This window comes from Typha angustifolia, chromosome 3 (assembly GCF_048772165.1).
Source record: "Typha angustifolia cultivar Huaian chromosome 3, ASM4877216v1, whole genome shotgun sequence".
NCBI lineage: Eukaryota > Viridiplantae > Streptophyta > Magnoliopsida > Poales > Typhaceae > Typha > Typha angustifolia.
Window position 1 is genome coordinate 8,613,745 of NC_133241.1, and position 27,587 is coordinate 8,641,331.

The 27,587-nt window shown below is 41.3% G+C and overlaps 4 protein-coding genes and 1 long non-coding RNA gene across 14 annotated transcripts; 2 read left to right on the forward strand and 3 right to left on the reverse strand.

Annotated features, from left to right (window-relative positions):
• Positions 1-3: 3 nt before the first annotated feature.
• LOC140758105 (uncharacterized) lies at positions 4-1,897 on the reverse strand. Of its 2 annotated transcripts, none has more exons than XM_073094138.1 (2): positions 1,599-1,897; positions 4-1,310 (listed from the first exon to the last, which is right to left on the reverse strand). In XM_073094138.1, the coding sequence occupies exons 1-2, from the start codon at positions 1,672-1,674 to the stop codon at positions 292-294; spliced, it is 1,095 nt and encodes a 364-aa protein (XP_072950239.1). In that variant the 5' UTR covers positions 1,675-1,897; the 3' UTR covers positions 4-291. The 2 variants fall into 2 exon arrangements, with proteins under 2 accessions (XP_072950239.1, XP_072950240.1); XM_073094139.1 differs by having other exon boundaries at positions 4-1,314; positions 1,599-1,896.
• A 3,475-nt stretch (positions 1,898-5,372) lies between these two features.
• LOC140779749 (2-carboxy-D-arabinitol-1-phosphatase) lies at positions 5,373-8,807 on the reverse strand. Its single transcript, XM_073124993.1, has 9 exons — positions 8,458-8,807; positions 8,227-8,332; positions 7,828-8,044; positions 7,621-7,739; positions 7,091-7,189; positions 6,459-6,512; positions 6,284-6,382; positions 6,090-6,197; positions 5,373-5,900 (listed from the first exon to the last, which is right to left on the reverse strand). Exons 1-9 carry the CDS (start codon positions 8,772-8,774, stop codon positions 5,526-5,528), a joined length of 1,494 nt encoding a protein of 497 aa, XP_072981094.1. The 5' UTR covers positions 8,775-8,807; the 3' UTR covers positions 5,373-5,525.
• Positions 8,808-9,029: 222 nt separating this feature from the next.
• Positions 9,030-12,783, forward strand: LOC140779713 (pentatricopeptide repeat-containing protein At2g03880, mitochondrial-like). Of its 2 annotated transcripts, XM_073124958.1 has the most exons (3): positions 9,030-9,128; positions 9,222-12,158; positions 12,356-12,782. In XM_073124958.1, the coding sequence occupies exon 2, from the start codon at positions 9,322-9,324 to the stop codon at positions 12,109-12,111; it is 2,790 nt and encodes a 929-aa protein (XP_072981059.1). In that variant the 5' UTR covers positions 9,030-9,128; positions 9,222-9,321; the 3' UTR covers positions 12,112-12,158; positions 12,356-12,782. The 2 variants fall into 2 exon arrangements, with proteins under 2 accessions (XP_072981059.1, XP_072981051.1); XM_073124950.1 differs by having other exon boundaries at positions 9,222-12,783.
• A 292-nt stretch (positions 12,784-13,075) lies between these two features.
• Positions 13,076-16,958, forward strand: LOC140758268 (uncharacterized). 8 transcript variants are annotated; one of them, XM_073094364.1, is made up of 4 exons: positions 13,076-14,665; positions 14,755-14,813; positions 15,851-15,940; positions 16,240-16,958. In XM_073094364.1, exon 1 carries the CDS (start codon positions 13,118-13,120, stop codon positions 14,456-14,458), a length of 1,341 nt encoding a protein of 446 aa, XP_072950465.1. In that variant the 5' UTR covers positions 13,076-13,117; the 3' UTR covers positions 14,459-14,665; positions 14,755-14,813; positions 15,851-15,940; positions 16,240-16,958. The 8 variants fall into 8 exon arrangements, with proteins under 8 accessions (XP_072950465.1, XP_072950469.1, XP_072950464.1 ...); XM_073094368.1 differs by having other exon boundaries at positions 15,860-15,940; XM_073094363.1 differs by having other exon boundaries at positions 14,762-14,813.
• A 5,472-nt stretch (positions 16,959-22,430) lies between these two features.
• On the reverse strand, positions 22,431-23,286 carry LOC140758298 (uncharacterized). The gene is made up of 3 exons (XR_012104080.1): positions 23,112-23,286; positions 22,930-23,003; positions 22,431-22,843 (listed from the first exon to the last, which is right to left on the reverse strand). It is a non-coding gene; the product is annotated as an uncharacterized lncRNA (long non-coding RNA).
• Between the last annotated feature and the right edge of the window lie 4,301 nt (positions 23,287-27,587).

A 27,587-nucleotide genomic window follows, 5' to 3' on the forward strand; every position in this document is an offset into this window, starting at 1 on the left:
ACAAAAGAGATGAAGTGTTGGCTAATGCATTGCATCGGAACTCTCTAAATTTTCTGCAAAAAGAGTATCTATCACATCGGAACTCTCTAAATTTTCTGAAAAAAGAACCTTCATTTATCTACCATTCACAATTCTGCAGCTCAGATCAACTACCATCTTCTCTCTCACTCACTCTCTTTGATTCCAACTTTTAATTCAAACAAACGAATCCTAATCCTTAAAGAATGTGTAAAGATTGCTCATATTTGTGAGATCAAATCACAAAGAAAGAGTCGAAAGAGATCCATCTGTTCAAGGGGTCTTGAATGCTTGGACGAGAAAGGAGAATCCAGAGATGCCCTGCTGCTTATGGAGCACCTCCTCCTCGAACCACAGCCTGCTCTCCAACGCACTCCTCGTCCGAAACATGAACACGGCGCACCCACCGGAAGAATTGCTAAACCACCAGTCGTGCACGTCCCACATCATGTCCACCGGAGATCCGTCGATAAATATCGTCTGGTTGCCTCGGAAGTTCCACATCAGCCTCCTCACGTACACCACTCTCTTCCGATCCACGCACACGGAGAGCTCCGATTCGTTGTTGTTGTAGCTGATCGTGATCTCGTGCTCTCTTCCGTCCTCGCGGAACCTACTCTTGGTAGAGTACAAGGCATGGCCGAGGACTTGCTCGTTTCTTGCGACCATCGAGAATTTGGCGGCCGGGGTGGCGCTGTCGAACTTTTTGGTGCACTCGTCGCTCGTGTCCCCGAGCAAGAGTGCGAACTCAGCGTCGACCATGACGACGACGTAGAAGTCGGCGATGGGCTCGGGGCCCGATCCGTACCTGGCGGAGGAGATGTCCCAGAAGAGAGCAACGTTGGAGTTGCCGGAGGTGAAGGTCCGGGTGCCCTTCTTCTTGCGCAACTGCTGGCAAGACATGGCGTTGGGCTCCCACTGGTGGAGGGAGGGGTCGTCGTCGACGCCGATGGAGAGGGTGGGGCCCAGGTGGCCCTTGGACCAAGCGAGCCGGACGAGAAGGTCCTTCTTCGAGGAGGAGAGGCGGGTACGGTAGAGGCACGTGACGGCGCTCTGGATCGATCTGGATTTGATGTCGACGAGAACGGAGGAGCTGCTTCTGCCGCTGCCTCCGGAGCACGACACGTCGGAGACCCGCACCGCGTGGTCGCTGAAGCAGGAGGCGAAGTCCTTCATCGAGGGAGGGAGGAGAAGTTGGTGATGGTGGTTCGAGAAAAGGGTCTTCTTCGCTTTGCTCACCATTCTTCTTCTTCTTCTTCTTCTTCTTCTTCTTCTTCTTCTTCTTTGAGTTCCTTTCTTTTGCGTATCACATCAGATTCCAAAACCCAAAATACAAAACAAGAAACAAGAAACGAGAGAACTCAATTGCTAATGTAAAGAAGGGGTTTTAATTTGTCTCGGACTCGGTCGAATTAATTTAAGGTACATAGGCTTGTAACAGGAAGGAAGAATCCAAATTATACCTTATTTACCCTAATGACATTTTATTATATCTTCTTTCCTTTTCTTGTTATATATATATATATATTTATATAATATCTATTAAGGAGGAGAATTATGTGATATTACTGTGATCTTACCTTCATCATCCTGATTCTTGATTCCTGATTCCTGAGCCTGAGGCCTGAGGGTGGTGCAGTGTTGGATTGGGCTCATCAATGTGGGGTTGGAGAGGGGGGTAGTGGGGGTGGGGTGGGGGCAAGAGTAGAGTAGGGGCCCACCAAGATTAAAAACTGGGAGCAGATCCACCAACCCCAAAGCCAAGACATCTAGAAAGGGCAGATAGATAGATGTACATGATCTTGGATGGAACCTTGAAAATAAAAACTGGCTATTTCAATTCCATGCTCTTATTACTTTTTATTTTATCATTAATGTCGTCATATGGTTTTGCTGTGTTTTCCCTCTAACTATTGTCACTTGCCTTGGTTGACATTAATGTTCACATGGACATGGCTGCTGGCTGCTGGCTGCTGACTGCTCTTCTGGCGTAAAATAAAGCAGAGTGAGTGCATAGCAATATAGCGTGCAACTTTCTCTTCAGTCGTCAACGCAGGAAGTGACAAATCGAAGATGTTGATACTGGAATAGTAAATTAAGATCAATCTTTGATTTCTTCTGGGAACGAGATTAGATTTGCACATGACATTAGGAGAAAGCTGACAAAATATGTACCTTGTGTGAGATTATATACTTTGTATTATAACATATCATCATTTCACTTGGTGGGAGATCCTTTATTTATGCTAAGTTCCAACAGCCTTCGGCCTGGCTATTGGAGCCCTGGCTCATGTGGGAGCCTGCTATGCAATTGAGTAAGTTGGAAAAATAATTTCCTGGTCACTTGCAATCAAATGCTTCTGTCCAAAACATTCAGTGATGGTCAAATAAATCTGCCAGGAAAACGACCTCCTCTCATAAAAACTCAGAGCAGTAGTTAACAGAGTTAGCAGTTAGTTATTTTTTCATCTCGACTTCTCCTAACTTTCAGGGATAATATATTAATGAAGCGAAGCCACAAAAAAAAAAAAAACCCTAAAAAAGAGACAGGTTTATCTAAGTACTACTATAACGACAACAACAACCCAAAATGCATGATTAAATGGTATTCTCACCTCTGCATACAACCACCGGAAAGTAATGAGGAAAGACCGAGTCTGGTACATGGTATCTTCTGATCAGGAACGACCTTGTGCATAGTCAACGAGTAGGAGATAGATATGCGTGAGGAAGAAAACTAGTTCGACTGTGACCCTGATGAAGGAGGAAAGGTAAAAGGTAAATGATCAAATGATATGAGGTAGATCCCAGATGCATATTTTGCGTATTCCCTTGTATTATTTCCTGCCGGATGTTAACTGTTTTGCTTCTCAAAAGTAGGTGGTAAGAAGGAGGTGAGCTTCTTAGTCTGAAGATACTAGGAAATAAAAGGTAGCATTTGGAGCATTCGTCTTAATTTACTGCAGCCAAATTACTTGTGGCCTAGATCAGACCTCATTTTCTTGTAGAACAATAGAATCCCAAAGGTTGAGAGATTGGTGCTAGTCGCCTTTCAAGAAAAAGGAATGCTTAATTTTTAAAAAAAAATAAAAAAATTAAAAGAAGAAGAAGAAGAAAATAATGCGATTAACAGAGTAGGTCAGAAGCAGGTGAATCAACCACACAGAGAAGTCAATGATCCCTTGTCCTTGATTGCTCTTCTGTACGCTCTGCTTACTTTTCCTGCAATAAGTAATAAAGAGCAACCTACCAATAAAGTTAGTTAGAATCCGTATACACTTGGAAATAAATACACCAAATACCATACTCTTCTCTACAATTACTCTATACTAAGTAATAAAGTAATAAGAACCAGCTTCACGGCATAGAAGGGATAAAACAAATGGGAGGTCAGATAAAGATAAAATAAAACATCAGCATGCTTTCGTATGCAATGAGGTTAATAATTAATCTCCTATTCTAATAATTCAAGGCCTCTACTGCAAACGGGTGACCGCATGACTCGTACAAATGCTGTCACTTTCAGCTTATAGGATTTGATTGGAAGTCTCTTAAGTTACTATATTATAAAATGAGACTAGTTATTTATGAGCTTGGGGACAGCCCACACTAATATATGGTGGAGTAAGATGTCCCCTAGCAAATTATTAATACCCAAGTGCACCTTGAAGCCTATCTAGTACTCCCCTTTCTCTCGAAACCATTGACTACAAATATATATATATATATATATATTAGTTCATATCAGTTAGCTAAATTAATACTCTTAGCCAACAACCCCACGTTCATAGTTCTATCTATACCCTGTTTAAAGACTGGGGTTGGAACTCTCCCTCATAAAAAGGCAGCACCTTCCTTGTTATATCTCACTAAATTCCTTGTGATCAAACTAAACCTGTGACATCCCATCTAACAAATGCATGTGCAGCACCCCATCCCCAGATCAAGCTATATTTGATTGCACTTATTAAAATCCTAGCATGATCTCAGTAAATGAAGCCCTGTATTAGTATGAGAGATTAGCATGATTTCAGCGAATGATCTGTATAAAAGTAGTAACATTACAATCACTATTACTTAGAGAGATAGAGTGAGATGTAAAATTCTCAAACTTCATTTATGACACTGGACTGGAGGGCCATTTAGAAGTCAGAACAGCAAAACCTTCTCTTCTTTCAGCTCTTGGGCGTTTTTGTTTTTTTAATAGGGCAACTCGTTGAAACTACTCGTAGATGAACCTTCCAGGCGCTTTGTCGATTAGGATCAACTGGCAAACACTCCAAAATAAAATGAGATTACTCGGAGATTAAATGTTCAGAATCATATATTACAGTAGTCCCGACCAATAATTGTCCTATAACCAGAGCAGGCTGGAAATGAATGCAACGTTTCTGGCACTCCGGTCGACAACTTTATGATCAATAGACAACGAACTGAATGCTGTTAGGTACTATTGATAAATGAATTAATTGGAGGCAGGAAGGAAAACATTTTCCCTGAAATATGAGAGACAGAACCCACAGGTTGCAGCTGAAGAGAGTTGATCGATAAAATAAAGGTAGCTGCCAAAATTGACATTCCCAAGGGAAGTTAAAGATCCTTGCCAAAAATGGTCCATACGTTTAGGGATCATTGAAACTTAAGATGAAGACAAGCTCCACGTTTCAATTGCTCACTTGTGAGGGGGTGGGAATAAACAGAGAGCTTTTCACTGACTACTAGAAAGACAGACAACTTGAGTGAGCTCAATGGATCATAGGACACATACTCAGTTGGATAAAAAAAAAAAAAGCTCCTTGGCGATTTCCTATGTGTTGTTGTCAATTGGCAAGTACCAACATGTCAACTGTTATATTTAATTTCCAACATATCTGTAAGTCCAGATGTATGAAGCATTTTATAGAGGACAAAACAATTCTGAAATAAAGAATCTTGGTCCCTTTATTTTCGTGCAAATATGATATTGATAGGTGAAAAAGTCGAGAGGTATTGATAATTATTCGGTTTAATATAAGAGGTTTGATCAATATCTAACCACAAACTCGGCAGATCTTTTGTGGAGAAAAAGAAAAGGAAAAGCGAAGCTTCTATACCACGAAAGTAAATTACATTCATCTACGATAAGCAGCTGGATATATGTTCTCCAGTCATTGCAGGGTTTCACTGATCCTTATATTTCGATAACCGAAGTAGTGAAAAGGAAAAGTTTTCTCGATGTAAAGTAGAATAGAGATAAAGACTGCGAGACGAGGCAACTGAGCAACCTTTTAGTTTATAGTTCAGCCCATTTCTCGACCTGATGAACAATGCATTTAAGTACTAAAATAAAGCAGGGAGCAAAGAAGGCTAGTATATTCTCTAACATTGAATGAAGCCCACCTTTCAAATGACTAATATTCCTTAGTATCAGAACAGTATTATGTACATCAATTAGAAAGATTATGTTTATATTTTCAGAATTACAATTGATAAATTTAGAAACAGAATACCAATACCTGAATATTCATCTAGAACTCTTCGTCATTTGTTGTTGATCTTGTTACAGGTATAGACCATCTTCCTAAGTGTGCAGTGTAATTGGTGCATCTGATCACACCTTTTCCCACTGGTCCATCTGGAAAATCAATTACACTGACACTACCAGCATCTAGATGAAACGATGTCATCTTCTCCATTGTCAAATTAAGGCAATGGCTTATGAGTGCTATATGGACTGCAGGGTGCCCCACAACCACCAAATTTTTATCTGTTACTGATTCATCGAACAATTCATGCAGCAAGGCTTGCCAAGCGTTCTTTGACTTGTTCCATAATTGTTGCAAGACCCCATCATCTAAGCAATTCAACCAACCTGATTGAAATATTATAGTTCCTGTTGATTTCTGTTGAGAAAAAGAGAAAACAATATTACTACTTACTAATCACCTGTATATGCAAAGAACCCAATTGAGCATTCACAAATCAGATGTATAGTTTCCACACAATAATATATGAAGATGCGTTTTTAGTTTAATAGTACATAGTAACTGGTCATAAATTGCAACCAAATAAGTGAGAAAATTGAACTCAACCTTCCATGCTTGCTGAAAAATAGGTTCAATTTCAAGGTCTAGTATCTTCTTCACCTCAACATCACGAGGAATACAGTCAGCGCCTAAGCAATCTGCAGCCCCTTGAACCTGCAATCAGGCCCGCAACTTTGAGTTGAACAGAATTACCATTATGTGAAGCCAATTTGATAAGAGTTTTGGAATAAAATAATCACCTCAGCTATAGCCATGGCAGTATCAACTGAGGCTATTCGTGGACTGCAGAGAATGCAATCCACCTTCAAGTCTAGAAGTAGTTCTGCAGTCTTCTGGGACTGCAATTGTTCCAAAACAGCACAAAAATCAATTCCTCACCACAATATATGAGAATTTGTATTGAAATTGACCTACCTGTATAACTCCAAGCATGTTCATGGGTTCATATCCCATATTGAGCAAACTGACCTGGTTTTAAGAATAATGGGTTAGTTGCTTAAGAAAAGGAAAGTTAGAGTGCAACAGTGTAAATGAGCTACTTCAAATTCATAAAAACATCACATAGAATTTCTTTTTTTCCTGAGAATCTACTGGGAAAGGAAAACAGCTGTCTGCTTCTAAGTGCATTAAACCAAGGGTGTAGTCATGCAGAAAATACAGGGCATAAGCATGTCTCACTGTATGAAGTCAAAAGATGAAAACAGCTCTCATCGTTGACAAGAACAAACTATGCGGATGCACAGGACGTGTTCAAATTATATGGACTTGTGCAAGTAAAAGACCATCCTACCACTGCATCACCTAATAAACAGACCCTAGTATACCTAGCTCTCGAGAACCTTGGATGGTAGAAACAATTATTGCCCCATCCAGATTACCCATTAAACTGCAACAAAGTAGAGAGTATTGCTAAATGATGACCAACCACTGGAGAAAAAAAAAACTGTGAAAGGAGTAATTCACTGGACAGCAGATCTGTATCTCAGGGATTACTGATACTTCAAAAGCATGATCTACCAACAATTGAAAGGCAACCTCCTCCCTACCTCAGGATTGCTCTGTGTGGCTCCTTGACAGACTAAAATGATCCTCTTGTTGCTTTTTCTTCCTGCAGAAATTCCAGCAGCAATGGGAGAATTTGGAGTCTGTGAAAATGCCATACCATAAGCTGCTAGTGTAAACTCATTTATGTTAAAAACCATCAAAATGATGTAAATAAGGACATTTACGAGGCATCAGCGGAAGAAATGGTAAAATCATATAGTTGGGCAGGCTGCAGAGTAAAATTGGAGGCAGGATACCATGCAAATATTTTCTTAGTTCTACTTTCATGAGTTACCAGCAATGTGAAAGAAATTATTTACAAGCGACTACATTATTATTTAGTATTTATGAGCAGTTAAGACCTCATAAGTAATGATAACTGCAGTAACACCAGTCGCTGACAAAGCAAAGCATGACTCTGAGAAACCTTGTGGTATGATCATTATTTTTAGCTTCTGCTAGTGGGACATCTCTAAACCAACTTCAACATGTTATAATTTGATATATAAATGAATTAGGATGCTTCAAGCACCTGATTTAACCGATTAAGGCATATATTTGTACTGCCACCATGAATCTGTGGGATGAAGTCCAACACACTCACTCCGCAGTTACTCTGGAGTAGAATCCTAAAGTATTCTGTGCCAAGTCCTGAATGGGCATTAAAGAGCATGAAATTTGCTTTAAGCAAAATCAACTTCAACTTTATAACCAAATAAGAATAAAACATAAATCATACCTAGCGCAGTGGCAACAAGAGCTTGGTTAACTGCATTGTGAGCAACAACAAGCACTGATTTTCCTTCATGCGCTAAAATTTTATTCCAACTACATCTTGCACGATCCCATAATTCTCTTACTGGAAAATGGTCGTCAATGCTAAAGTTCGCAGCATCCTTCTGCCACTGACGATACGCACTTCCAAACTTCTCCTTCCCTTCATGCTTCAAAAGACCCTGAAATTGATGAATCGAACAGGATTGAAAACCTCAGCAAAGGAACCAAAGAATAAATCGTCTATAAATAAATAAATAAATAAAATGCGTGCATTGCAAGATAAATAGAAGTTCAGTACTTAGTTACATCACAATACAGACTTCCTGAATGAAATTGGAATCTGACTTGAATCCAGACTAACTTGGAACGAGTAGAGATCAATCTCCCTCAGGTCTATTTCAGAAATCATCTCCTCCGTCCGAGCGCCCCAAATTATTTCAGCAGTTCTCTTGGACCGAATCAGGGGACTGGAAACAGTATAAAGAACCCAAAGGAGCTAACTTCAATCGATCAAATTCATGGATAAGAATAATTACCGCAGAATAAGGAGCGAAGCAAACGGTAGCTCGAAGAAGAGAAGAAGGGAAAGGACCTGGTGAAGCAGACATCGAAGGAATCGCCAAGAAGCATCTGTCGAGAGGTCTCGGCCTGCGATTCGCCCTTGGGCGTGAGAACGGAATGGTCAGAACTCCCCTGGATTCGACCCTCCTCGTTCCACGTGCTCTGCCCGTGCCTCACCAGCGCGACCCTCTTCGCCTCCCGGATTGCCGGAAACTGTGGCGCCGACCGCCGGAGGTCCGGGAGTGGGCTCTCCATCTCCCGCAAGCTCGAGAAAGAGGACCCGGAAATTCTAGGTTTTGTCCGGCCGGCCCCGGAGAAGAGAGGAGGATGGCAAACCAAAGAGAGCATTTTGGGAACCGTGGGCTAGGAGGGGTAGAAAGGGAAGGCGGTAAAGTAAGCTACCTTTAAAGGACTAATTTTTTTAAAAAAATAAAAATAAAAATTAAAGAACTTATAAATTGGCAATATTTTTCCACCTCTCATGTTGTTGCCGCAGATTTTATCTATTATTCCTGGCTATCTTCATTTGTAGTTGGCAAAAAAGATCACAATGTTTTCAAAAATTAAAAAAAAAAAAAAAAAATCACAATGTTGCAGCACCATCGGCAGTTTCAGGTAACCACTGCCGACTTTAAAGTTGTGATACTAACTCAAGTCATGTTTCCTGCTCTACCTACTGCACACTAGATTCGGCAAGTTGAGGTGCGAAATCGTTGCCTACCATATCGTACGCCTCCATGCACTATAATTCAAGGGTTTTCAACATAATTAACCCATTTAATTATTCCGCTGCAGTATCTGGGTCATAATCGTCGTATTGACATATTGACTCATAGTTGGAAAATCGCAACATTTCTCGGCCAACGACCATCTTTTCGTTGATCTCCCCAGTTTCATGGTGGTTGCCTTTAGATGGAAGAGAAACTGTCACCTATCTTCCCTTCTAATGGCTCGTTGTCTTCTTCGATTCATTTCCACTTCTACACCTCCAAGCCAGTGGAATCCAGCGCTAGACATCTCCACTTACAACGCCAGGATACAGGAGCTCGCTCGTCTAGGACATGTGGAGGAAGCGCGCAAGTTGTTCAATGGAATGCCTCACAGAAGCGCCATTACTTGGAACTCCATGATCTTTGGCTACTGCCAGAACAGCATGGTTGAGGAGGCGCACTCTCTCTTCGACTCCTTCGCGGGGAAGAACATTAGGACGTGGACAATCTTGATCTCCGGATATGCCAAGTGCGGGCGTTTGGGCGATGCCAGGTTCCTCTTCAACTCGATGCCTGAGCGGAATCCTGTGTCTTGGAATGCGATGATTAGTGGGTACGTGCAGAATGGAGACATCAATATGGCTCGGAGGTTGTTTGATGAAATGCCGGAGAAGAACATTGCTTCTTGGAACTCTATGATAACCGGGTACTGCCACAATCATCAAATGAGAGAAGCACAAATCCTTTTTGATCAGATGCCGGAGCAGAATCTGGTCTCTTGGACAGTAATGATTTCTGGGTATGTTCAGATTGACGAACATAGAGAGGCTTGGGGTGTATTTTGCAAGATGCACCACAGTGGTGTGAGACCAGACCAGGCCAACTTCGCTGCTGCTGTTTCTGCAGTAATGGGTATTGGCAATCTGAAGGTGTTGGAGAACCTTCGCTCACTAGCATTCAAAACTGACTTTGAGGGGGATGTGGTTGTTGGGACTGCAATCCTAAATGTGTACACTAGGGACAGTAATGGATTAGACACGGCAATGAGGTTCTTTGAGGGTATGAGGGAGAGGAATGAGTACTCATGGTCGACAATGATTGCTGCATTATCACATGTTGGACGCCTCGATGATGCCTTTTCTCTCTATGAGAGAGATCCTGAGAAGTCTATTGCTTGTCGGACTGCACTGCTCACAGGGTTTGCTCAGAATTGCAGGATTCATGAGGCAAGACTGTTGTTTGAACAGATGCCTAATCCAAATGCTGTGTCTTGGAATGCCATGATCGCCGGGTATGCACAGAACAACATGCTTGATGAAGCAACAGATCTTTTCAATAGAATGCCCTTTAGAAATTCAATTTCGTGGGCAGCAATGATTTCTGGATATGCCCAAAATGGAAAGAGTAAAGAAGCTTTGGACCTAATGCAGGAGCTTCATAGGAGTGGGATGTTGCCTAGCCTTTCCAGTTTTACTAGCGGTTTCTTTGCTTGTGCTAACATTGAAGCTCTCGAGGTTGGAAGGCAACTACACTCACTTGCAATTAAAGCGGGATCTCAGTTCAATACCTATGTTAATAATTCCTTGATTACTATGTATGCCAAGTGCAAAACCATGGAAGATGTAGCTCAAGTCTTTAGCCGGATGAGAGCAAGAGATACTGTGTCTTGGAACTCTGTGATTGCTGCATTTTCACAAAATTATATGTTAGAGGATGCCAGAATCGCATTTGACAAGATGCCGATTCGGGATGTTGTATCTTGGACATCAATAATATCTGCATATGTACAGGCTGAGCATGGGCATGAAGCAATGCAACTTTTTGTCAAAATGTTGGGTGAAGGAGTACTACCCAATTCATCAACAATAACTAGTATTTTAAGTACTTGTGGGAGCCTAGGTGCCACTAAGCTAGGTCGGCAAATTCACACCTTTGCAGTCAAACTAGGCCAAGATTTGCATCTTTTTGTGGGTAATGCTTTGATAACAATGTATTTCAAGTGTGGCTGTGTGGAATCACTTTGGGTCTTTGATCAAATGGAGGAGCGTGACATTGTCACATGGAACTCTGTGATTGCTGGCTGTGCTCAGCATGGCTTTGGTAGAGAAGCCATTGAGATTTTTGAGCTGATGAAGTCTGAAGGAAACTTGCCAAACCAGGTTACATTTGTGGGGCTTTTGTGTGCTTGCAGCCATGCTGGGTTGGTAGATGAAGGGTGGTATTATTTCAAGTCGATGACCAGAGACTATGGGCTCATGCCAGTAGAAGGGCATTACGCATGCATGGTGGACCTTCTTGGTCGGGCTGGTCATCTGTATGAAGCAGAAGCATTCATAGAAAACATGCCAATTGAACCAGACTCTGTTGTTTGGGGTGCACTTCTTGGTGCCTGCAGAATTCATCAGAATGCAGAAGTTGGTAGAAGGGCTGCAGAGAGGCTCTTTGATATGGAGCCACAGAATTCTGGTAATTATGTTTTACTATCGAACATTTTCTCCTCTCTTGGAATGTGGGATGAGGTTGAAGAGGTGAGAAAACTTATGAGAGAACGAGGTGTAACAAAAGAGCCAGGCTGCAGCTGGATGCAGATAAAGAACAGAATGCACTCATTTGTCACAGGAGATAAGCAGCACGAGCAGATGGAAGAGATATATGCTATTCTGAAGGAGTTGTACAGCAGATTGAGAGCTACAGGTTATGTTCCTGACACGAATTATGTTCTCCATGATGTGGATGAAGAGCAGAAGGAGAATGCTCTTCTCCACCACAGTGAGAAGCTTGCTGTTGCTTACGGCCTCCTCGCTACACCAAATGGCACACCTATACAAGTCATGAAGAACCTTAGGATATGTGGTGATTGTCATACTTTTATCAAGTTTGTGTCCCAGGCCACTGATAGAGATATTGACATCAGGGATGGAAACAGATTTCACCATTTTAGAGATGGAATATGTTCCTGTGGCGACTATTGGTGATTTTGTGAATAAATGTGTGGAATGAGAATTGATTTCTATTCCATAAGGTTTATTGCTCAAATATTTTTAGTTGAATGTTTGAACTATTTTACTCAACAAGATAGCTTTAAGCTCATCACAGTGGATTCTGCCATAAATCGCTGGATGAGATTTGGAGAGATCAGCTATTGCATTTTTTATCTGTTCCGTCTGATGTGTTATTAGTTTATATTGACATTAGTTATTCAATTTCTTTGGTTGGCAGGGGAGTCTCATAGCTTACTGTCTTTCGAGTTATTTGCTGCTGAAATTTGCTGAAGAGAGATGGATTAGAAATGTGCTTCATTAACACTTAAGAAGCATTGGATGTTTTCAGGAAAGGAAAATGGGAAGGTATCTTCCATTCATCAAGCTGGCCTTATCTCAGAGATATCAGTCCATGTACAACAGAAGATCCTGAAAGCATATGCTAGATGAATCATAAGACTTTATTGGTGTAGAATATATTCAAAGGTCAATATGAAGAATCTATACTTTCAAAAGTACATTTTCTTGAGGAAAAGAGTTAATTCTTGTAAGATCTCTTCGCTTCTAGCTCTGCAAAGTGTGGCAATATTATTCCATCTCAGTGAAAGTAATGCCCACTTTATTATATCATCAATGTGTTCTTTTCGTTGCATCATAATAATTGTGTTGGATCTTAGTAGCTTTTCCAAGAATTCGAATTTGGTGGCCAAATGCGATATCGTCAGACGATTAAAGAGGCTCATCGTATACGAGTGCTCCAAGATCGGTTTAGCTGGGATTTGGTTGGAAAAATAAAAGAAAAAAAAAAAAAAAAAAAAAAGATGGTGGAGAAAAGGATTATTAGGAGTTTATAATAAATTTAGAAAGCCTTTCTCCTCTTATGGTTTATGAATGGGCGCGGTGCTTTTAACCAAAGATATGGCCCAGAAGAGATTAACTTGGTCCATTTATTTATGAACTATAAACCTGGTAGTACCTCGCCAGCATTCGGACTAAAACGATGGGCTCCCGCCTGGAACCCGGTGAGTTGGAACACCTCCGACCTTCCCGCTTCCTCTCCTTCACCTTCCCCAACCCACTTCCCGACCCACCTAACCCCTACGGCGACCCGCTCCGGATCGCCGTCCTCGACTCGCCTTCCCCACCCTCATCCCACCCTCAGATCGCCGCGTTGCTCGTTCCCCTCGGCCGCGAGGACGACTGGATCTTCTCCACCGCCCCCGGCCACCTCCAACTCCTCCTCTCCCTTGACCTCCCTTTGTCCCGCCTCGTCCTCGCCGGGAACACCCCGTCCAGTTCACCGGCTACTCTCAAATCCTATTCCAGTCCCCTACCCGAGTCGGAGTCGGATCCGGATTCGGATGCTCTCCAGAGTAGCCTTCTTCCCCTCCTCCTTGCTCTCTGCCCGAAGGCCAGCTTCGTCGACGGCATACCCCAAATCCCCTTCCTCTCTTTCGACGACGACGTGGTTCGGATCGTCCCGGTTGAAACCCTAGTCGGCCCCGTCGTCGGGGAGATGCTGGTGGAGGACGTGGCGATTGACCGCTCGCCGAGCCCTCCGGAGCTACGGCGGAGGCTTCGATTTAAGCGGATGCCCAATCTCGTTCAGACCCAGGTGCGTCTTCTTCCACAAAGTTCTTCGTCGTCTATTTCAACATTGGAGTTTGGGTCATTGCGGCCGGAGGTGGGATCTCTGGTGCAGCCTTACCTCGCGCCGATGGTCGCGGGCCTCTCTCTTATTGCCACGGCTGTCGAGGAGCGAGCTCGGTTGGGTTTGAGACCGAAAGCTCTCTGTGTTGGAGTCGGCGGTGGTGCTCTTCTCATGTCTCTAAGAACCCAGTTTGGTTTTGATGTACTGGGCGTGGAAGCAGATGATGTCGTTCTTGGCGTCGCAAGGCGGCACTTTGGGTTGATAGAAGATGAGTTCCTTCGTGTTTGTGTCGGTGATGGAATTGAAATGATCAATAATTCTTCCGATTTTGATGCCATTATGGTGGATTTGGATGCTGGAGATGCTATGAATGGCGTAAGTGCACCACCACTGGAGTTTGTGCAAATGAATGTTCTTTTGGCTGTGAAGTCGGCTGTTCATGAGCAGGGAGTTGTAGTAGTGAACGTTATTCCTTCAGATGGATCTTTCTATGGAAGGATGGTTGCAACTTTTCGGGAGGTTTTTTGCGAGTTATATGAATTAGATGTTGGAAATGGCGAGAATCTTGTTCTTATGGCCACGGCGTCACCAGTTGGAACAGATACCATTGAGAGGGGAGGATCAATACCTGTGAAACTGAATGAAGTTGTTGGCAAAGGATTAATAAGTTGTATAAAGAAAATCTTTTGAGAGCACAATGATTGTATCAGTTTTGTTTCGCAAAGAGGAGTCGTTCGTCCTTGCCACCTTCTCTTGTTCATAGAAAGAATCACTTAAATCAGTGGTCTTGGAGAAAGCTTAGTGTTTCTGCTCAGTCAAGTTCTTATATGTACTTGGTGATTCGCGACATTCGATATAACATCTGCCTTCTTTGCAGAAGAGGATAATTGCGTCTTGGTCAGTTCAATTATGTGATTCTTTCAATATCTTTGCAGTGCTTTTGGTTATCCCTGGTTATGTAATGGTGTTAGTTGGTCTTGAACAAGGGAGCAGTTTTGGAGCAGTGGACAGTTGAAGGTCGTTTATACTTTGGGCAACGATCAAGGTAAAATCTGCATCTACAGAATACATATATTCTCTTATTCTGCCTTCATATTTGATATATTTATATGCGCAACTGATCATCTTTTACTTTTTTTCTCTATCTTTTATCAATTCTGTTCTCGTTTCGTTTGCTTTTCTCTAATGAACTTGAATTGACACTTCTCTCCATCGTTCTGACTTGACACTTTTTTTATTATTATTGGATGGGGGCCTTAAGCTGTTGATCTAGTATTCAGCACTGATATCAACAATGTTAGACTTGATTTCTAATATCTAAATTGTTTCAAACTAAAAATATTGGATCCTTGGATATCTGTTGGTTATTTGATGTTTCTAATTCATTAACTATTACTCAGTGTTTGCTTGAGAGGAGTGAAACTTCCTAATATCTTTTTTGGTATAAACATGTGATTTTGAAAAGAAAACAAAACAGCCAGTGGTGAGGGAATGGAGATTTGGAAGGCAAACAGTAAAAGAACTGGGGAAGGCAAACTCCCCCCACTCGGTTGGGAGGAAAGTTGGGTTTCAGGGAGTGAGTGAGTAGTTAGAAAATAGATGGTCTAATATCCAGAAGTCCCACTTCAACAACCAATGCCCCACTTCTTCAGAAAATATTGGTATCTTCTAAAGACCGCTTTGTGGAGACTCCCAATTTGAGTAGTGGCTATGGCTGTGTCCCACTTCAACAACCAATGGCCCCCTTCTTCTTTCAGAAAATGTTGGTGTCTTCTAAAGACCATTTTGTGGGGAAGCTCCCATATTGAGTAGTGGTTATAGCTGTATGGAACTAAAACCCTTGTAGCTTTAATTGGACTAAGCTTATTCTTTGGACGATCGGACTTAAAGGAGTCATTGCCCGAGAAATGCCCATTGCTAAAATGATCCATGTTTACCAGCCACATGATCCATGTGCCAAGTTTGCTGTCCGTGAGGCAACTTGATGAATAATGCATCATCCCTCTTTCATGCATTCAATTTCAATGAAAATCTGGTCACTGTAATGATTTTATTTCGCCGTCTAATAAATACTCTGTTCAGCTCTTTCAGGTTGATGGCCTTGGGGCTATGGAGTATTGGACTCACTATACCGGTGCATCTTTCCTGCCCTACAACTGCAGTAGTAATGAAGTACATCCTTTCAGATTCCTTTCATCTCGAAGTTTTTTTTTTTAACTCTGTCATCAGTATCCTGATTCTTTACCAAGTTGCCATTGGTCTGATGACAAGGGTTGTTATTGCGCATTGTGTTTCCCGTTAGCACTGGTTCAAGTTATCGAAAGCAACCTCTTGAATAAATTATTAAAGTTGCTTATTCATTTCCCTATTCAGTATATTTGCATTGGCAAGAGACTTGTGCATTAAGACACTCATTTTTAGTCTTCAATATTTCTAATGTCTTCTTTCGTATTTCTTTTTTCTTTTTCCAGAACTATAGGCGATGTTTCATGGATTCTACTGTACATTGCAACTTCCAGTTGGAGCCGGTCTGCCGGTAGGAACTAGGAACGCTCTCTTGGCATTCAATGAATGGAGGCACCCACCTCAAATTCTCATCATCGGATGGTCATTTGTCTTTGTTCGTGGTGAATCATCAAAGAGGATAAGAACATCCTTCAACATGGAATTGGATAATCAAATTAGCCGAAAGCTATCTATGCATGTCGGTGGGGCCACTTGTCATTCCTTTGCTAACTATAATTATTATAACGTACCTCCCGAATGCCTTGTTTTGTTCTACGTCACCCACCCCATGGCTCACTTTTGGGAGTAGTAATGTTCTCCTTTTCTCATCTCCTCGTAGGGCTTCAAAGGTTGGAGGAATCAACCACAAAAGTTTGATAAATTGAGGCAACATGAAGGGGTATAAAGTATAAAGAGTCTAGTGCATCAATTAGACTACATTACAATTGAGAGCTGCGACTTGTGAGAAATATTAGAATCCTAAATTGTTTGTTAGCAGAAGTTGGGTTGTCTGACAGTGTCAGTACCTTGATTTATTAACAACTTAATAGGCGGATTTTCATCGTTTTAGAGTGGAACATTATTTGTGAGCATTAAGATTCAGTGCACGAGGCTAGCCTTGGCATCTTATATATAATCTAGTTTTGCAAATTAAAAGCGGCACTTGCATAGCATTTCACAGTAATCGATGTGGATGTCAAGTAAAAAATTCTTGAGGCTTTTCTCGAGTTGTATTTATGCTTTTTCTTTGAGAATTGAGATCACATCAAGCAGGTGGTGAGGGTGTGCCACTTGGTCGATGCAACAAAATGTTCTAACCAATGCAGAAGACGCTGTGAGGAGAGATCTTAGATTGGCTTCCTAATGTCATTCCTAATATTAAATGCAGCGGTACCCACAAACGACAGGACATTGAATCTTATCCGTATTGTGTAACGTAGTCGTCAGTTATGCTTGTGACTGCACTCTGGCAAATATAGATATCAAATTTGTCTGGGCTTTGCCAGAATATTATGCTTTGACGCTGGGATCATAGACAAAGTTTCAGGCAAATTCTCTATATAATCAAAGTAAATTCTATCAATTCCCCCATCTGTCTATCGATTACTCTATAGTCTTAGGCACATCCTCCTGACCCACAAGACTAATCCATCACACGAATAGTATATATGCGCCGCAAGAAAAGAAAAAAAAAAAAAAAAACGAGAGATCCACAAGCCAGAAACAGCAAGATTATGCTATTATGCTATCCCTACTAGTACAGAATAGGATATAGATGGATGACAATAGATTAGATAGAACCATTACGGTATACTAGTAACAAAAAGGAGAAAAAAAGAAAAAAGAAATAGCATTTTCTTTTCTTTTTTTAACATTAAATTAAAAGACAGGAAATATAACAAAAAGAGAAGCGGAGGGCGTGAGAGTTGTACGACTTGGGAAAAAGGTATCGAAGTAGGAGTGGGCCAACCCGGGGCCACGGAGGAATTGGGATTTCGCGGTACACTTACCCGAGGTGGTCTTTCACTCTTCAGTGCTTCGCCGCACGGCCGTGGCGGGACACGGTGGGCGGCTTCGTCCATGGCTCCAGGACTGAGTCGCGATACCGGGTCGGGAGCGCTTGGTTCCTACCACGCTTCGATCGGACGATCGGGGCTGTGTCCTCGTACATATCCAACGGCACCCAGCTCGCCTCCCTCGTCCGCTTCGATCCAGTACTCCTCTCCTTCCTCTCCCTCTTCTCCACCACCGCAGCCGTCGAAGCCTCCTCGACTTTCTCCTCTTCTTCTTCCTCCTTTGTCTCCTTCTCTTCATCGAAGAAGCCGCCGAGAACTACTCGAACCGCTTCTAGGAGAAGGTCAAGATAACCCTCGCTTCTCTTCCCTCTCTTACTCGTTTCCCCGCCATCTTCAACCCCTCCCCTTCCTTCTTCCCCTTCTTCTTCTTCCTCCTCCTCCTCCTCCTCCTCCTCCTCCTCTTCTTCTCCTTCGATAGCATCCGTGACCACCGCCTCTTCCTCCTTAGCGTCCTCTTCTTCTGGAACATTTGTGATCTCCGAGTATTCCTTGCTGAGGTCCACCTCTTCCTTCGGGCTCGGATCGCATTCGCCTTCAGAGCTCTTGGCCCCGGCGGACTCCGCCGCCAAGACGGAATCCTCCATCGCCGTCACCTCACCGGACGCACGTGTATCCCCTACGACGCTGTGCGCCGTAGCCTCGCCTCCTCCCTCCACGATCGCCGATCGTCCGATCTCCTGAGGGAGGCCTAATCTTAGGCTCAGATCGACGCGCAAGCCCGTCTCGGGATTTCCGCCGCGAGGTGCTAGGGGCTCGAGATCGGGAGGAGTTGGAGGAGGACGTACGGTGGAGATGACGGCGATGATCCTGGCCAGGCTGACTTGGGATTTGGAGGCTCCGACACGGACTGTGGTGACCTCTAAGAGGCTGTGGCGGTTGGGGTGAGGAAGAGGAGACGACGCCATCGACGGCGAATTGAAGCTTCTCGTCTCGAGCTCCGCTCTTCCTCTGCTCATCGCGACACCAGCCAAGATTTTTCTTTTTCTTTTTTTCTTTTTGATTTTATTTATTTATTTCCTTTTCTCCTTTCGAAATTGTAATAATAAAGAACGATGGAAAAAAGGCTACTGCACTAGATGAGATGTCAGACGATGAGATGAGATGAGATGAAAGGAAGGCAAACGAACCGAGAGAGAGAGAGAGAGAGAGAGAGAGAGAGAGAGAGAGAGAGAGAGAGAGAGAGAGAGAGGAATAGGAGATAATTCTTGGACAATTTTTAAATAGTTTTGCTTATAATTTACTGAATGATTTGGCAATTCCCGTGTCAGTTGTTGCTGAGGTGTCGAGGTATTAACGTGGTCGGATTTAATTGGTGGCAGGTTGGAACGTGTCGCCACATATTACTCTGGGAGTGGGAGGGCGGACTCTCGATGACGGAGAGGGGCAAAAACGGAAGAAAATGTTTTGTTTTTTTTTTTTGTAAAAAAAGAAAAAAAAATAGAAAAGGAGAGATGACAGTAAAGTACGTCCGTTTGGATGGTGGGGGAGGAAGGGAGATTCGACCTTCGCCACTGTGGAGTGTGGACGGCCTTCCCCATGCTTCACCAGCTCTCCCTCTCTCGATGCAATTATAATTGACTAATGCGCTCTCTAAGACTCTATTATAACAAATATTTTTCAAACTTAATTATTCTATTTATCTCAATTCCTGGCCACCAGCTAGGTAACGTCTTCATTATTTATTTTATCCCCATCTCATGCATGTACTATCAAGTATAACATTTCTGCTAGTATAGCTTACCTTTTGACTCACATGTTGCGCGATTACTTATTGTGAATTTAAGATATGTTGGGATGAATGCTATTAACGTATATGTATATATAGATATATATATATAGGCATTGTTACTATATCTGTGCTGGTATAGTAATCCATCAAGATCCGACAAAGGAGGTGGTCCTGTGTGGTGTGGTAGCTTTACCTAATGCTTGTACCCCTTCCCCGACTGTTTCACTCTACCAAATTATATAAACTTCCATATTCATCCTTTGTACTGTAATTATTTGTGATAGTTTATTCCGGTCCTTCTTAAAATGTGTGACGCCCGTGCATTTCATTATTATAGTTTGGGCAGAACGACGAAACGCAGCTGAGAAAATTAGAAGCTCAAGGATCATGAAATTTAATGGGACAAGACTCAAGAAAGAGAGAGAGAGAGAGAGAGAGAGAGAGAGAGAGACGAGTGAGTACCCATCTTACCTCTCTTGTCAACCATGAACCTTGTCATTGTCATTGAAACCTCGTGTCGATAGAGATTGCATGTACCATATATGAAAATGATAATAGATTAATAGGTCAATAATGCAACATGGTAGGGGAAAAAAAAAAAGCGAAGGCCAACACACACACACACACACACACGATAAAGTGTGGCGGACAAAAGGAGCCCTTCTCATGATCTCCTATCTTTATTAATTTATGGCCTGCAAGTACTACATAGGCTGATCATTTCCACAGCATTCGTTGGATATATATATATATATATATATATATATATATACAATGAACTAAATGAGTATGTAGTATCGATGCTATACTTAATTCGTAACTGAGCTATAATAAATAAATATATATATATATATATATGTAAAAAAATTCTTAAATTCCGTTAATATCTATCGGAGCAAGTTGAACATCTAATCTCAAAAATAAATTCTCAACCCCAACACGGTCCTTAGCACTAAAAATGGGCAGCCCAAACTTGGTAATCCAGCCCACTAAAACTTGGGCCGGCTCTGTCTCAGGCCTATCCTCCCAAATCCTTCTTCCCTTTCCAATTCGATTAGTCTCCTCCGCTTTGATCGCCGACTCCAATTCCTGTGCCAAATTGATATCTTATCCTTCGAGGTGGCGGAGATTAGGGTTATGGTTATGGTGATGGTGATGGTGATAATAGCGATGGCGACGGAAAACTCTCGTAGGTCCACCGTGGATCATTAAGGAAGAATCTACGGAGGGAGCGCTTCTTCTTAGCAGGAGCGGTGAAGAGGTCGTACAAAGTATCCATATGGTAAGTTTTACCGGTGCTTAGTTTTAAGTGGAGGTTGTCAACAATAACACGTTTACCCTCAAGAACGTTGGGAATTTGACATGATTAAGACGCTTATAAAATGTAGCCCTCAAGAAACAAGAGCCTTCACGTTTTTTAAAATCCAGATGTCAACTTATTGCCTTTTACTAGGTAATTAGTTGTATATTAAGAAGTAATATATTTTTTTTTTAAGAAAAAAGAAAAACTCTTGCTTCTACTATTCGTCTTATTTAAAACACTAGCAATTCATGCAGTTATGTTTTCTGTGATTATGTAAAACTTATATCTGAGATCGCAAGATGATCTCTATGTGCTCGACTGTTGTCTCTGCTTATATATCTTAAATATTTTGATTCCCAACCCAAGAGATGGAAAGAAATGAGTAAGGCTAAAGCCTGAGTGGACAAAGACATGATTACCTTTATTTTTTTAATCTACTACCACTGTGGCTTTCACATGATTCCTCACTGCTTGGTTTAACCATTAGCATGCATCCCCCCCTCCCCCTCTTAAGTTTGGATCGATATATATGAGTTTCGTGAAAGGCAGTGATCAGGAATCTAATCCTCGTTGAGAAAGGCAAAGTATGGGCCATGTTCTCGGGTCTAGTAAATGTATCTTTCCTTTCCAGGATGGCGACTGATATAATATAGTTTCTCTGATCTCCTTTTATTTTTAATTTTTCTTCTTTTGGTTTCAATTACCAATTACCATGTAGATAGATACATGCCCCGTTAATTTGAACTCCTTTTGTAAGGCGAAGGTGTGTGTCCTTATCAGCTCATACCCGTGAGGTGTCCAAATGTGGTTAGGTTAATTAGGTGGCAAGAAGTTGGTAGCTTTGACTCAAGGAGGAGGACCACGTCTACCATGAGATTGGATTGATGAGTTCTTCTTGCTCGCCCATGCTCCTCTGCTTTATTTGGATTTGAAACCACTCGCTAATTAATGATTAGTCTTCTTTTCATAAGCCTGGAAAGGAGTAGGCTTAGACCTATCGACGTGAGAAGCTTATCCTAATCCCTACATATGGTACGCGTTTGCTGCCCCACTCCCGCCCTGCCCTGCAGCTCCACCAACAACAGCTGCGTCGCACCCATGGAGCTACAGTTAATGGGCTGACTACTTTTTTTTCTTTTTTCTTTTTTTCTAGCTACGGAAAGTTTGTCTTCTCTTTGATTAATAATAGCTGACCGAGACTACTTTGTTTGTGCGAGAGAGAGACACACAGAGAGAGAGAGAGAGAGAGAGAGAGAGACAGAGACAGAGACAGAAAGTGGAATAAGTGGTGGAAGAGATATTTATCTACTTAGCTTTCTAAGTTATATGATTTAAAAGATCGATCCATCCACATCCATGTTACATTTTTTTTTTCTTTTTGTAATTAATGTCTCCATATGTGAAGAGTTCGTTAGATCTTCTCGATTTTTAGATCCATTAGGAGGCGATTCAAGTAGTACGTACTGTATCATTACCCGGAGGGAAATTAAGGGAGCTGGAGAAGAACAACTGAAACAAGCAAGTCTCGAGTGTCAAAAAGCCGAGGCAGAATAAATTTGGAGGAAACTGACATATATAATGCATCCATACTATAGGATGTTATGGTATGTTGCTTTACATCATGCCGACATTACCTTTTAACTAAAATCCATATATAATATATACTACTAAATTTGTAATAAAAAAAAAAACCTCGGCCAACTACAGCTCCTACTATTATTACATGACAGAATAAAGTGAGAAGTATTTCAAAAACGTTACTTTATATATTATATTACTTCAGACAGCATCTTGGGAATTCTCGGCGGTGCTTTGGTCTCCTTGTTCGTTCCTCTCTTTTTCCTCTAGCTCTATGGGTTATTATGGCTCTGCGTGTAGATGTAGTCCAGATGTGCCTCAGAAATCACCCTCCTCTTCAGGCATTCCATGTTTCCATCTTCGCAACCCTCCAATCCCATCAACTGATACATAGAAGAAAACAAACAAAACTCATAGAGTCCAAAAGATCAAATGGCAACTCAAAAGAGAAGAGGTTTAGTATACTTACATCCCAAGCTTCATCTCTATCTATCTTTCCTTCATGAACAACGTCCTTTTCGATGTTACCAACCTTCAAATCTTCTGCTTACAGGAGGAGAAGGAGAGAAAAATTATGAGTGAGGTCTTCGTAGAAAGAACATAAAGGTGATGATGAGAAGAAGAAAGAGGAGATCAATTATTTAAGTTTACCTTTGTGTGGTGACAGCAAGTGACGAGAAGCCCTTATGGAATGGAGGGAGAGGGTGATGATGAGTAGGAAAATAAGGGGAAGGACACCATGAGGCTGGATGGTATGCTTCATGTTTCTCTTCTTAGAGAGAGAGAGAGAGAGAGAGAGAGAGAGAGAGAGAGAGAGAGAGAGAGAGAGAGAGAGAGATATGGTATATGGTATATGGTATATGGGGGGGGTGAAGGTGAAGGTTATATATAAATAAATGCATGCGCACTTGAGAAGTTCACTTGAGATCAGAAACCCAAAGCAGGAGGGCTGTTGTCACCTATACTTCTGCAGTGCGCGTGGGGCCCATTCGCTAGAGTTGGAATTTTGATTAATGAAAGGTAATTAGTGGGTATTAACCACGCCAATTTTTCTTAATTAGTCTCATATATTCTGCATAGGGAAAAAGGTAAAAAGAAAAAGGAATGGAGGTGTGAAATGAAGAGAAAAACACAGCCAGTGGTGCTCGGAGAAGCCCCAGCTGTGTCAGTGTGCCCAAGAAACTGACATATGGGAATAGGAGTGACGATACTTGTAGCAATATAGGTGGCCGAATTCTTGGTATACTTCTTGGCGAGTCAAAATTAACTTTGGACCATGCATCTTGCCAAACTACTGTTTTACTTATTCAAGAGTTACTATGTATGCATATATATAATTAACATGGAGCTAGATTACCTTCTTTTCAAAATCATGCAGTTTAATTAAGAGTCAACTATGAAGTATGCATATGCATATATATATATATATATATATATATATATATATATATATACACATATGTATACTGATCGATTACATCGTCAGGCGTACGTCTAACCCAAGACTCATGTTAGGTGTTAAAGTACCCTTTCTAATTTACATGTAGCTTATACATGTGCAAAAAAAGAGTGAAGCAATATTTACACCTATATCTCATGGCTCTAAGTGCTGCACCTCCCAACGGTCTCGCCCCTGTTGTGGAACCGCCAAAGAAGCCCCCTGATCGCCTCACCTCCTCTGAAGAGGTAAATGAGGGGGTCCTGACGAAGATAGTCGTTGAGGTGCGATGCAAATAGAGTTACTCTCAATCATATGGTGGGTGCCGATGTAGTAATCCCCACTCTCAAGGTGGGTGGAGTTGCAAATGCAAAAGTTAATAAATGGACCAATAGGCTTCCCAAATTCCAGGAGACCCAAAGGGATCACTAGCCCATCGCACAGTTGCTCAAGGAATCGAAAAATGCAACTAAAAATCCCTCACTGGGCTCGTCAAATAGAGAGATACTTAAAAGATTTAAGGAGCAACACCTCTGGATCGATGGACATTGATCTCAAAAGCTCCAAATCAGTTGTTCAAAATGGAGTTTCAGCTAGATCGGGAAATTCCTCGAACGCCCCCTGCCTTTAGCTTACCTTATCAAAGAGAATATCAGGAGATAGAAGCCGGAGGGATGTCTACAGGTGATCGACATGGCTGCAGGGTTCTTCACATTCAAGTTTGACACTGAATCTGACATGATTGCCGTCCTCACAGGAGGGCCATGGGCGTTAAGAGGTATGATCTTAAACTTAATTTCTTGGAAGCCGAATTTTCAACCACTTATGGAGGAAATTAAGACCGCCCCGGTCTGGATCCAATCCATAGGGTGCCAAATGAATATTGTCGAGCAGCCAGCTAAAAGAGAGAAAGGTGATGACTCAATATCCAAAGGCTACTCTGAGGACATCCTCTTAGATGCGGCCTCTGATATTGGAAATTGATATTTTAATTAATAATATTATGATATATTAATTAGGGGTATAGTTTGTTATTATATATTTTTCGTTATTGTCTTTATCCGTTTCACTTTGTCTCAAATTTAAGGATGACATTATAACATAAAAAAATTTAGAAATATTTATAAAAATCAGGTATAATTTAAGCAGCGTCACTGTTATTAAGCTATAAAAAAAATTCCAAAAAAAAAAAAAAACATTTACATGTAGCTAGCACAATGTATGATGTAATGGATGGATTGATCAATGTCGTGGTACATGTCTCTTTATATATTAATTCCACATCCTTTGTAACCAGGACGATATTTGAAGAGTGTAAAATGCATGCAAGTGGACCCGTATAGTTAGTCTATATAAGAAGAATGCGGAAATTGACTAGAGATGGGTTGTCCTTTCTGTCTACATATTTGGACGCATCCGAGAAGACGTAGACTTTAGTCTTCCGAGGAGGGGATCTTATTACACTTGATATTTCAGACAGATAGATAGTGCTCCATTTTGGTAGTGCTTGCTTCCATCTACCATCACATCATATCATATCACATCACATCACATCAAGAAACGATCGTGCGTGACACACACAAGAAACGATGAATCCATTTTATATGTTACTTAATTAATGTAAGGAATTTACTCATGAAATTAAGGGTGTCAATTTTAATTTGTCGCTCATGTAAATATTTAGACTACTTTTAGCTGGGTGCCAGGGTAGTGAAACCCGCACTAAATTTCCCTTAAATCTTTACAGGTACCTTTCTGCCTTTTTGTTTCCTATGTGGGAATTAATTAATTAATTATAACTAGATGAGGGTCGGACGCGCTTTGGTCGTCAGTTGAACTAATTAAAAGACGTAACTGATTTGGTTTCATCCGTTCACATCCATATTCCTGCTATCTTCTTCTTTCATCCAATAAGTATGCAGCCCAATCCAATATCCATCTTCTCCCATATCTATCTAGTAGTCTAACAGTGATATATAGGTTATAATGATCCAGGATTGCATGCGCAAAGGATGATATTCTAAACTAGCAGTGATATATTATATATATATATATGTTGGGCTCTGGACAAAAATAATTTATTAAGAAGAACCTTGTTCAAGTGGCTCGAGCATATAATATATATCTATATATGCGCGAGATTACTATAACATGGATGAGATTGTGTCATATATTCCTCGGAATTAATGTATGCTTATCTAAAACATAAATATAAGCATATTAATGAAGATAATAGGAGATCTTATGGATGGAGCACTATTAAATATATATATATATATATATATATACACTATGAGATCGATGAGGGGATCACATAATAGTTTTCTTTCCAACTCGGAGATATATGCCTTTGCTTTATTGCAGCTGTGAGTGGGAGAGCCAGGGATCGGAGTGGAGGAGATGGGCAGGCATTTCGAGATAGCAGCTTTCGTTGTTGATCTTTCTTTCTCCTTCCGGGCCCGAAAACAATTAATTGTGAGAGCCTCTTTTGTTCTTCTTTCTACGTCTCTCTTTGGTAGTAGAAGAACTAGTAGTTGGGTTGGTCCATACCTTAATTTGTAGCCTGTTAACGAACATCAATCCAAGCCCACTAGATTCGTACATGGGCTTGGCTGCCAAATTTCGTCCTCAACTTATTGTTTGGTTTAGGACCAAAAAATATCCCAACTAACTCTCAGATTATTAAGCCACAGATGGGCCCAAATTCAGGGCGGAGTCAATTATAGTTGGCCTAAACCTACCATATTGGCACAAATGAAAGAGTTGTTGCTGCTGCTCAAAAAGGATTTAAATGACATTGCCACCTCATGGGCCTCGTCATGATGGATGCCGATGGAGAAGCTCAATTATTAATCACACACATCACACATGTAGTAGTGGTAGTAGTAGTTCTATATTTGGCCTGGGTACTGTATTATCGACTATCGAGAATATATATATATATATATACTCCAATCTTCCACGCTACCAGCGTTACGGCCGGCCGTGACATAACATTTCACGACCAATCAAGTTCCGAGTGGGCTCGTTAAATAGAGTGATGGGACGACATGTGACGTGTCCTCCAACCATCCTTTCCTTTCTTATATATATACTTCACATTTATGACCCATTTAAGTGGAGTATTCAGTACCATTTTGAAACACTATAACTGTATCTTATAGAAGAGTGGGTGACAGTTTTTTTATAATGCATTATAGGAGGCCCACCGCGCACGTAAACCACTTAAGATACGCTAGCTCTAACCTAACATTTTCTCTCGATATATCAAAATAAGTTGTAACAAATAATTTTCTTTACCGAAAGGAAAATTGTGTGACGACTTTTAAATTATATATTTCTTTTAATAAAGATGAGTGCCCTGCAGAAGCAAACAGGTTCGTTCACATGTGAAAACGTCTCTGTGATCTCCAAAGTTTGTTAAGATCGCGTGATGCGAGATAAGTCTAAGTCCATCGGTCAATGTAAGTTAAAAGAGCAATTTGATGTATTTTCTTTTCGTTACAGAGTATGACCAGACCATTGTTAGGCTACGGGGGACCAACTAATTTAATTCAATTGTATCTTATGGCGAATAAAATAAATTTGTAAGTTGTAAATCTAAAGCGTTCAATATTCCTGCAGATTCCCCGAGGAAGAAGAAGTAAGAAAAGTGAGATGATAAAAATTTAAAAAGAAAAACCTGAAGC

Excerpts from the sequence above, each read along its gene's own strand:
- LOC140758268 (XM_073094362.1), top strand. The coding sequence starts at position 13,118 with ATGGGCTCCCGCCTGGAACCCGGTGAGTTGGAACACCTCCGACCTTCC.
- LOC140779749 (XM_073124993.1), bottom strand. The coding sequence starts at position 8,774 with ATGCTCTCTTTGGTTTGCCATCCTCCTCTCTTCTCCGGGGCCGGCCGG. Across the intron at positions 7,740-7,827 it reads TCTTGTTGCCACTGCGCTAG|GACTTGGCACAGAATACTTT; the intron begins GTATGATTTATG and ends ATGCCCATTCAG. Across the intron at positions 6,383-6,458 it reads ACATGCTTGGAGTTATACAG|TCCCAGAAGACTGCAGAACT; the intron begins GTAGGTCAATTT and ends GAACAATTGCAG.
- LOC140758105 (XM_073094138.1), bottom strand. The coding sequence starts at position 1,674 with ATGAGCCCAATCCAACACTGCACCACCCTCAGGCCTCAGGCTCAGGAA. Across the intron at positions 1,311-1,598 it reads CAAGAATCAGGATGATGAAG|GAACTCAAAGAAGAAGAAGA; the intron begins GTAAGATCACAG and ends CGCAAAAGAAAG.
- LOC140779713 (XM_073124950.1), top strand. The coding sequence starts at position 9,322 with ATGGTGGTTGCCTTTAGATGGAAGAGAAACTGTCACCTATCTTCCCTT.